General features: G+C 26.5%; 1 protein-coding gene across 1 annotated transcript; it reads right to left on the bottom strand.

The window, feature by feature from the left end:
- Positions 1-5,337: 5,337 nt before the first annotated feature.
- LOC108813238 (ABC transporter G family member 33-like) lies at positions 5,338-5,806 on the bottom strand. Its single transcript, XM_056989032.1, has 3 exons — positions 5,731-5,806; positions 5,608-5,661; positions 5,338-5,530 (listed from the first exon to the last, which is right to left on the bottom strand). The coding sequence occupies exons 1-3, from the start codon at positions 5,800-5,802 to the stop codon at positions 5,420-5,422; spliced, it is 237 nt and encodes a 78-aa protein (XP_056845012.1). The 5' UTR covers positions 5,803-5,806; the 3' UTR covers positions 5,338-5,419.
- Positions 5,807-11,299: the final 5,493 nt, after the last annotated feature.

Here is an 11,299-nt window from a genome sequence, read left to right as displayed (position 1 = left end):
AAAAAGGAAATATATAACATGAATATATAACATGAATATAAAAATGTCATAATAACATGAAATATATAACAAAATATTAAAAATTTGACCAACTTACTTTAATAAATGGTAACTGATATAGAAAAATGGAAAATAAAAAGAAAATAGTTAAGTTAACAAAAAAAGGAATATATAACATGAATATAAAATATCATATTAACATGAATATATAACAAACAAAAAATCAGTTTTTAATTTATTATTTTAAAAATGTTTATATTTCCAAAAAGATTTTTTTTAAAAACGAAATTAATATTATATATAACATAAACTAAAAATAAATAAATATTAAAATTTGACAACTTATTTAAATAAATGGTAACTGATATAGAAAAATGGAAAATAAAAATAAAATAGTTAAGTTAACAAAAAAGGGAATATATATCATGAATATAAAATGTCATATTAACATAAATATATAAAAAACTAAAACATCTAAAAGGGAAATTCACTTAATATATAAAAGAAGAAACTTTCTAATAAATGAAATATTATGTGACTATAAATAGTTGTCTAGAGTTCCAAAGGTTTTCAAGATTTACTTTGGGAAAGAGAGAGATATTGAAAAAGAAAAAGATATATTTACGCAATGGTGGCTTCTGCTTCTTCTTTGGTTTTTAATGATTTAAGAAAAGTTTTAATAAGAATGAAGTTCTTGCTAGAGTGATTCACTTTTGGGAAGCATTTAACATCAACAAGGGTGTGCTTATGGGTTTGGAGTTATTTCTTATTGATCAAAAGGTATTGAAGAATAAAAGTTGAGACTATAAGCCATTGAGAGCGTCCACGTAGGATTTTAAACGACCAATCAAAATACGACAAATCAGATTTTTAATTTTTTTTTAAATGTTAATATTTCCAAATTCTTTTTTAAAACGAAAATTAATATTATATATATAACTTAACATAAAAAAATTTAACATTTTCAGTTTTTTTTTAATTTATTATTTTTAAAATGTTAATATTTCCAAAAAAAAATTTAAACGAAATTAATATTATATATAACATAAACTAAGAAAAATAAATATTAAAATTTGATAACTTACTTTGATAAATCTATACTATATAAAAATGGAAAATAAAAAAGAAAATAGTAAAGTTAACAAAAAGGATATATATAACATGAATATAAAAATGTCATATTAAAATGAATATATAACAAAAATATTAAAATTTGAAAACTTACTTTAATAAATGGTAACTATATAGAAAAATGGAAATAAAAAGAAAATAGTTAAGTTAACAAAAAAAGGAATATATAACATGAATATAAAAATGTCATATTAACATGAATATATAAACAAAAAATCAGATTTTTAATTGATTATTTTTAAAATGTTTATATTTCCAAAAAGTTTTTTAAAAAAACGAAATTAATATTATATGTATAACATAAACTAAAAAAATAAATATTAAAATTTGAAAACTTATTTAAATAAATGGTAACTGATATAGAAAAATGGAAAATTAAAAAAAATAGTTATGTTAACAAAAAAGGGGAATATATAGCATGAATATAAAAATGTCATATTAACATAAATATATAACAAAAACTAAAACATCTAAAAGAGAATTTCACTTAATATATAAAAGAAGAAACTTTCTAATAAATAAAGTATTATGTGACTATAAATAGTTGTCTAGAGTTCCAAAGGTTTTCAAGATTTACTTTGGGAAGAGAGAGAGATATTGAAAAAAAAAATATATTTTTACGTAATGGTGGCTTCTGCTTCTTCTTTGGTTTTTGATGATCTAAGAAATATTTTAATAAGAATGAAGTTTTTGCTAGAGTGATTCACTTTTGGGAAGCACGTAACATCAACAAAGGTGTGCTTATGGGTTTGGAGTTATTTCTTATTGATCAAAAGGTATGAAGAATTTTATTTAGACATTATCAATCTAAAATTTAATAAGATTATTAATTTTAATATATATATATATATATATATATATATATATTTTTTTTTTTGTTGACTAAGCTTAATCATCTCATCGATCGAGAGGATCAAAGTGCATTTGTTGTGAAAAGAACGATAAAATGAGAGGATTAGGTTTCCTATTTTCTGTGATTTTCTCACCGAACGTTTGAGTGATTAGGTTTATCTTTAGATTTTTTTTTTTGACCAACCTTTACATTATTTATGTTTCTATCGTAAAAAAATAAGTTTCTAAACCAGAACTATACCATTCCACAAACCAAGAGTAAACCAAATATGAGAAAATCAGGTACTATAAGTGTTTAAGAAATAGTTTTAACTTTTAACACGTTCCATCTAAATCCTTATAACTTCTGATAACAATTAATATATTTGAAATAATAAACTAAAAATTTAATAGAGAAAATGTCAAATTTATCGAAATATTGTTATCATATGTATAATTATATCCATTAAACCAATTTAGAAACTTTCTTATCTTTTTGCATCACTTTTGATATCTTCTTATAAGATATGTAATTAGCTATCAGAAAAAACACAATCATAATCGAAATATATATTAAATAAAATAAATAATTATAAGTTTAAAATATATTTACTGCTCTAATTTTTAATAAGACCCAGAAAAAATTAAAAGCAAATAACTTAGACACACTCGATCTGAACAGATCTAAAACTTTGCTATATAGAGAACCAAAACTAAATCTGACTTCAACCAAAATATTTCAAATATGCGAAAATATCCAATCTAGATTTATTAATTTAGATGTATTAATTATTTTTAGACTCAATATCAACAAATCTAAATATATAATATTTTTTGAAATTTCCCGAAACACCTAAAATATATAAAAGAATCAAAAATATATATCCAAAGTAGTTAAACAACACTCAAAATCTCAAAATATTTGAAAATTTTATTGACTCTCCATCCAAATACTCAACCAAAACCATTTTATGTTAAGTTTAAGTATTTTGATATAAATTATTCAAATTTATATATTATATATTGTTTTCATTTTAATTTGTTTAGGAATAGTGTATATGAATTTAAATTATTTTTAAAATAATTTAAACGGGTTATAATCTGAATTAAACCGCAAAAAATTCGAACAAAACTCAAATTAAATTTTATAAATACCCGAATATAACTTAAATATTTAATCTCAAAATTCTAAAACCGAATAAACATGTGAACGAAATCGAACGTCCAACTTATAGTTTTAAGGAAAGAACTTATAATCAAAAATTATTTCACAAATAATAGTATACTCCCTCCGTTTCATATTAAGTGTCGTTTTAGAGAATTTTTTCGTTGCAAAATAAGTGTCGTTTTAGAGTTTCAATGCAAAATTTATTAACTTTATTATCCATTCTATTTTTCTATTGGTTGAATTGTATCGGTAATGATGTTTTTATATTGAAAATATGCAAAATTAAATGCTTTCTTAATTCGTGTGCACAAGTGTAAAACGACACTTATAATAAAACAGAGGAAGTATATTGTAAAGAGTATACTTATATAGACAAAATAAAAATAAAAACTAAATGTTTTTTGATATATTTTCATAAAGACAAAATTTATATAAATTAGTTATATTTTTATATTTTTAAAAATGAATAAAATATTATTAAGACAGACTCGCGCGTAGCGCGAGTGAAAAACCTAGTGCAATTAAAAGGCGGTGCCATATAATGGAATGAAACAAAAGTAAGCGCTTGGACTAGGGAGTAATTAATAGGATGCTGAAAATTAGGAAAAACTGCTCAAAGATGAATACTAATTTGAAAGGGATTGGTGTCTGTCCGCTCAATAAGACAGTGCCCCGATTTTTATGTCGACATTTGTTTTTTCTAAGGGAAAATTTGGAAAAATATATTCAAATGAGAATATATTTTGAGAAATACATTATTTATTATTGTTTTTGAAAACTACACTTATTTATCAGTGAAATGACTAGAATAACCTAACTAAAAATTTATAATAATTTCAGTCTCAAATTGAAATTTATATTTAAAATCAAGTATTTCCATGTTTTAAATTCAGCATAAAACTCTATCATCCCAATCACGAAAAGCTTAGTGTTTCCTTTTTCCTTTGCATCTATCTACTCCTATTGATTTACGGTGGTTCTATTTATCTATCTTGTTACCACGTCAAATTTCCATAGGTGATGTGTTTAGTATTCTCAAGACCCGATATTCAGATGGTTGGGTAGCATTTCTCTTGGAAGCCATAAACTCATCTTCTTTATTCTATTTTTTTTTGAAATGCGAATCTATATTTTTACCGACATTTGTCACACAACTGGTAAAGTGGATCATTTATATGGAAGCAGATCATGGAGAGAATCTAAAAAGAGTGAATGTGTAATATACTCCCGACGGAGGTCCAAATTAAAGAAATGTCCATGATGTGACATAAAGGCAAAATATGATGATTTTTGTGACTTGAATGGACAAAATTACCCTTACATCGTTATACAAAATTTGTTAGCGAGTTAACATATTGTTAACATGATATAAAAATTGTTAGCAAATTAATAAAATTTTAACATGCTACAAATTTTGTTATCGGGTTACGTCTATTTATTAACGTGTTAAAACAAATCGCTAACAAACAGGTTAACATGTTAACAATGCTGGTATCATAAAAATACATATATTAACCGTTAATCAATTATCTATCACATAGCCGTAAACCTATTTGTAACAGCTAACACCCTATGTATCCATTACAAATTCAATAAAATATAAAAATAACAGGTAAATAATGAAATAGCTACTAACTTACATAAAATCTAAATAAAAGAATGTATATTTCTAGATATGAAATTGGAAATAATAGAATTAGTATGAGATAATAACATTAGCAATATGGGTGTCAAAAGAATCAGAGTAAAAAATAGAGATTTATGGTGAAAAATGAAAGCATAAATATGATATGGGTGAGAGATAAAAAGATTAGAAGATAGGGAAGAGAAGAGAGAGAATGATATAAGGGTAAAATGGTCCGGTTTTTGAATCTTGAAAACTGAGGGTAAATCGCCAATTATGGCTCGGTTTAGAGACAATCCCAACAATTTCTATTTTTTTTTAAACATTGCTTTTATACATAAATGCAAAAGAAAATAATAGAGTTTCAAATCCAAAGGCTAGGGCTTAACCTAGAGCAACATTATTGGTGGGACAAATAAAATGTCCTTAGCATATTTTAATAATATTTTTAAGGTAGAGACAAAATTTAAGGACTTTTCTAATGTTGTAGATTATTGGTAGGACAAGAAAAGTCCTTAGCATTTTTTTTTAACTGTCTAAACCATTTGTTATTTCATCCATGAATAGAGCTTTTGTTGGACCAACGATCATCTCAGCTGAAAACAGTTTTGCAGCGTTTCAGAGACAAGCCATGCAAGCAAATAGCTGGACCAGTTTTTTCTTAGCTATGAACCGCCACCAAACCTGTTGTAAGACGTTTCTTTTGTCCTCCAGGATATGCCTCTTCTCATTGCATGGCCAAACAATGTCTCTGCATAAATGTCAAGCCCTAGGATCTGAAAAATTGCAATACAAGACATACTTAATTAAGAAGCTTAATCAAGAAGGGACCAAACTGTATCAGAGAAACTACCTTTAAAATGTAATCTGTTTGCAGACTTCTTTTAAGTCCTCTAACCGATATTGCCTATACAAAAAAAAATAAAAGGTCTATAATAAACTGTCTTGAGTTGAAAGATCAGTTTCAGGGGTGCACCTTCATGGAAGCATCTACTTCTGGATCAGGAATGATTCCACCATCCTTTTCTCTTTTAATGACTTCCCTCATAACATCTGTTTCAGCAAAGAGAGATAAGTTATGTTTGTCACTAAAACTGTTTAGAGAATATGCTTTCTTTATGGTTACTTCTACCTGTTCGGCTAGCGACACTTTGGCAACGAGTCTAAGGTTCCTGAAACCACACAGAGAAAACATCCAACATGTTATTACTGTATCAAAACATTGAATCAAAACATCTTCTAAAAGATGATACCTTTATCAATCACAACATCAAAGGAAGCATCTTCAAAGGCCTTCATATCACGCACATCCAACTTCAAATCTGTTTTTTTTTTCACATGATCAACACACATAAAGACAAGAACTTTCTCCTCTAATTGCATTAGTAACAGAGAGGAGACGTACATTTGAGCTGAGGATGGTCTGAGTGTTTTTTGTTCATGGCGTCGATCTCAACAGAGGAGATATCGATATTAACTACATCTACGTACCCATCATCCACCATCCCCTCGTTGAATGATTGCGTCGACGTCTCTCTCCCCATCGTCGTATCTATGATAACTAACTGCTTTCTCGATTTCGAGTTCGTTTTCGGTCTTCATAAGAACATATGGCCTTCGATTTCGACTCAGAACAAACTCCTCGCCTTTGATTTTGATTCAGAACAAACTTTTCTCTTTCCAAAATTCAGAGAGGCCTCCGAAAGAGAGAGAGAGAAAGAGAGAGAGGCTGACACGTGCCCTTAAGGACGAGAAACAAAAGTTCTAAGCTAAGACACGTCCTTGGTTTAATTGCCTATTTTAGATTTATTTTTTGACAAATAAATGCCAAGGACATCCTTAAGAGTTACCGATAATCATGGCCTTAAGAACCTAGTTGAATCATAAGCCTAGTTTCCTCTTTTAGTTTGTCGATCTAGTTGTTGATACAGAGAGTTGGTTTTAGATAAGGGTAGATGAATCAAGCAAACAGGAGCCACAATTGCATCATTTTTGAAGAGGAGGAAGATAGTTGTTGGATAGGGATGACATCAGGTTATAGAGAAGGGGAGAGGACAAATACTAGGCCACTTTCAGTTCCAAAGACACTGAAAACTAACTAGAGAGGCTCAACCGAAAGTAAACTGGATTCATGGAATCTGGTTCACTCTCAACATTCCTAAATATTCTTTCATGGTTTGGCTAGCTATTCTTGATAGGTTAGCAACAATGAAAGATAAAGGTAGTGGAATACGCAAAGCACAAGCTCGTGCATACTCTGTAATGATCCTCTGAAAACGAGAGACCATCTTTTTTTTTCAAATGTCAGTACTCAGAAACCGTGTAGAAAAAGCTCATACAGAATTTGCTATCTACTCCTATACAAGTCAGTGGAACCAAATTCTTCAGCTTCTCCAGTGCGTACACTGCAATCAGAGTAGCAACCTGCAATTGGAAAGAAGAGTGAGATGAGGTTCTTTCCTAGATTCTTGAAAATATGATGTTCTTACCAGTTGTGCAAGTCGAATGCAATAAGCAGAAGTGTCCCAGGACGTTCAAAGACTGACCAGCTCCTTGACCTGGTGACGAATATAAGCGCTTGACTGATGATACTAACTTGTAGGTACGCAGCAGCCATAAGTTCATCGTTATTGTCCTGATTTATTTCACACCAAACTTGTCCTACAAATCAGAGCCTCATATTTTTGTTCGTCCAGAGAGAAAGAGATTCATGGGGAGAGAAAGAGACTAGGATTATGACAACTTAATTTGGAGTTTTTTGTTTGTATTGTTTTTAATCTACTTTCATTTTTTATTTTTTATTAATTTTAATCAAATAAAAAGTAGTAATTGTATTTTATTTGATTAAGTGTGATTAATGTAGAGATAATTTTAGTATTATCGAAAGTATTATATTATAAGTAAAATTTAAGGGTGATATTATACTAAGGAGACAAAAAAATGTTCAATTTTCATTATATTTTTGCAATTTTCGTAAATAAAAATAGTAACATGAAAATCAAATCACAACAGTGAAGAGAAGTGGAGTACTTTTGTATCGTGTCAAAATTTTATATCTCTTTTAAATAAAACATAGTTTGTAGACACAAATAAATGCATCCCTTCACATTCATAAATCGATATGTTGGACCATATTTGACGGGAGAGAAAAGTAGGTTAAAAGGTAAGTTTCAACAATAACTCCCACCACTGGATTTGTTTATACAAGTATCTTTTTACAAAAAGAAATTGCTCTATCATGGTTGGCTGAGCAATATAATGGTGATGTGTGCTACATGTTAGATTGTTCAAATTCGTTTGTTATGTGCTATCGTGGTACTAGGTCAAGACATGCGTCTTACCTGAGATGAAAGTTTTTTTTTGAAACTGTAAAGGGTTAAACCCGGGTCAATGATGACACAAGCCTAACTCTCGGGTGGAGGTACAGCTCACGGATAGATCTTCTCCTGGGCATTCAAATGAGCCGAAAGCAATATTTCATATCCGTGTGGCCGGTGGGGTTTGAACCCGGGTTCACCTTATTGGGTTTCTTAAATCTCTCAAGCGCCACTAGGCCACCACCACCGGTTGCGATGAAAGTTATATACACATAAATTTGTACATACTATTATTCTTTCAGTTTTACATATTATAAAATAAAAACTATATAGTACATAACTGAGAGATCAGTGACTATTACATATATAATTAAATTTGCGCAGATACATAAATCAAAATAATTATTATTATTTATTTCTAATTATTTTACAGTAAATAAATTCAAACAATCATTTTATCTATTTATATGATATATAATTAAATTTAAATGAGATTGACATCGATGTATACTATACTTTTGAATATGATTATTTATTAAGTAAAATTTCATATTCATAATGATGTATTTTTATAATAAAATTTTAAATCATTGATAAAAAAATCAATATGGAAATTTTAATATTTTTGTTAATTTCTAATCATTTTTACAAATTCAAAAAAATTGAAAATAAAATATTAAATTCTTAATATATTGTCAATGGAAATTTCGAAACTTAAATATTTATTAATTTATATAATATATAGTTTAATTTAAATGATATATATCTATTTATATTTATTCTAATATTTAATACATAAGATTTCCTATTCATATAATTTTGTGAAGATTTGTATATTGTTATATATAAAAATAAAATATTTGATCACGAAATTTTAAAGTGATATTTTTAACATTTTTATTAATTTATAGTCGTCTTTAAAAAGGTAAAAATGTTATTTAAATCGTCAACTTTCAAATTTGGTTGAAATAAAACACCAACTTTTCGGTAAATAAAAACACTAAATCTTTATTAATAAGCGATTTTAATCATTGAATACAGATTATTTGGGCAAATTGATATCATATTTACTGCAGACCAATTTATGACAATATCATTTTAATATCTTTCTTTACACTGTTTCATTATTTATTAACATGTATCTTATAAGCCCATATATAATAGGTATCTTCAATTAGTTAATTTTTTATAATAAATTACAATGTTTGCATAATTTGAATCTGAAGAATATTTACTTCACGATTTTAAATGTAATTTACCATGTTTGTAATTTGTTGATTTTTTTGTTAATAACTTACCTTATTTTCATTGCAGATTACTTCCGCAACTTGGTATCATATTTATTGCCTTGTTTATATAATTTAACTTTAATTAATTCGGTTTTAATAACTTACCTTATATTGAATATACATTATTACTTGGACAAGTTGATATCATATTTACTGCAGACCAATTTATGACAATATAATTTTAATATTTTTCTTTAAACTGTTTCATTATTTATTAACATGTATCTTATAAGCCATATATAATAAGTATCTTAATGTTGTAAGATCACTATTATTAGCCCATATATCTCATCTTTTAAATATTTTTAATTAGTTATTTTTTATAATAAATTACACTGGTTGCATAATTTGAATCCTAAGAGTATTTACTTCACGATTTTTTTAATGTAATTTACCAAGTTTGTAATTTGTTAATTTTTTTATTAATAATTTATCTTATTTTCATTGCGTATTACTTGCGCAACTTGGTATCATATTTATTGATTTATTTAAATAATTTACCTTTAGTTAATTCAGTTTTAATAACTTACCAGATTACTTGGGCAAGTTGATATAATATTTACTGCAGACCAATTTATGATAATATAATTTTAATATCTTTCTTTAAACAGTATCATTATTTATTATGAAAAATATTTCGAAAATGTCATTTGTTACGATATTTATTGCTTTGTTTAAATAATTTACCTTTAGTTAATTTGGTTTTAATAACTTACCTTATATTGAATACAGATTACTTGGACAAGTTGATGTCATATTTACTAGAGACCAATTTATGATAATATAATAAGTATCTTAATGTTGTAAGATCACTATTATTAGCTCATATAACCCATCTTTTAAATATTTTCAATTAGTTAATTTTTTTACAATAAATTACACTTGTTGCATAATTTGAATTCCAAGAGAAATTACTTCACGATTTTAAATGTAATTTACCATGTTAGTAATTTGTTAATTTTTTATTAATAATTTATATTATTTTCATTGCGAATTACTTATGCAACTTGTTATCATATTTATTGCTTTGTTTAACTAATTTACCTTTAGTTATTTCGGTTTTAATAACTTACCTTATATTGAATACGGATTACTTGGGTAAGTTGATATCATATTTACTGCATACCAATTTATGAAAATATAATAAGTATCTTAATGTTGTAAGATCACTATTATTAGCCCATATAGCCCATCTTTTAAATATTTTCAATTAGTTATTTTTTATAATAAATTACACCGATTACATAATTTGAATCCCAAGAGTATTTACTTAACGATTTTAAATGTGATTTACCATGTTTGTAATTTATTAATTTTTTGTTAATAATTTACCTTATTTTCATTGCGGATTAGTTGCGGAACTTGATATCATATTTATTGCTTTGTTTAAATAATTTACCTTTATTTATTGCTTTGTTTAAATAATTTACCTTTGGTTAATTCAGTTTTAATAACTTATCTTATATTGAATATGGATTACTTGGACAAGTTGATATCATATTTACTGCAGAACAATTTATGACAATATAATAAGTATCTTAATGTTGTAAGATCACTATTATTAGCCCATATAACTCATCTTTTGAATATTTTCAATTAGTTAATTTTTTATAATAAATTACACTTGTTGCATAATTTGAATCTCAAGAGTATTTACTTCATGATTTTAAATTTAATTTACCATGTTTGTAATTTGTTAATTTTTTATTAATAATTTACCTTATTTTTATTGCGGATTACTTGCGCAAATTGGTATCATATTTATTGCTTTGTTTAACTAATTTACCTTTAGTTATTTCGTTTTAATAACTTACCTTATATTGAATACGGATTACTTGGGCAAGTTGATATCATATTTACTGCGTACCAATTTATGACAATATAATAAGTATCTTAATGTTGTAAGATCACTATTATTAGCCCATATAACCCATCTTTT

The sequence above is a fragment of the Raphanus sativus genome, chromosome 6, assembly GCF_000801105.2.
Source record: "Raphanus sativus cultivar WK10039 chromosome 6, ASM80110v3, whole genome shotgun sequence".
Taxonomy (NCBI): domain Eukaryota; kingdom Viridiplantae; phylum Streptophyta; class Magnoliopsida; order Brassicales; family Brassicaceae; genus Raphanus; species Raphanus sativus.
The sequence above is the reverse complement of the archived record's forward strand: the minus strand, read 5'-3'. Positions and strand labels throughout refer to the sequence as shown.

What these genes read in the sequence shown, in the direction of transcription:
- LOC108813238 (XM_056989032.1), bottom strand. Translation starts at nt 5,802, where the DNA reads ATGAGGGAAGTCATTAAAAGAGAAAAGGATGGTGGAATCATTCCTGAT. An exon ending in AAGTAGATGCTTCCATGAAG is followed by an intron (nt 5,662 to 5,730) that starts GTGCACCCCTGA and finishes TTTTTTGTATAG; the next exon opens with GCAATATCGGTTAGAGGACT. An exon ending in AAACAGATTACATTTTAAAG is followed by an intron (nt 5,531 to 5,607) that starts GTAGTTTCTCTG and finishes GCAATTTTTCAG; the next exon opens with ATCCTAGGGCTTGACATTTA.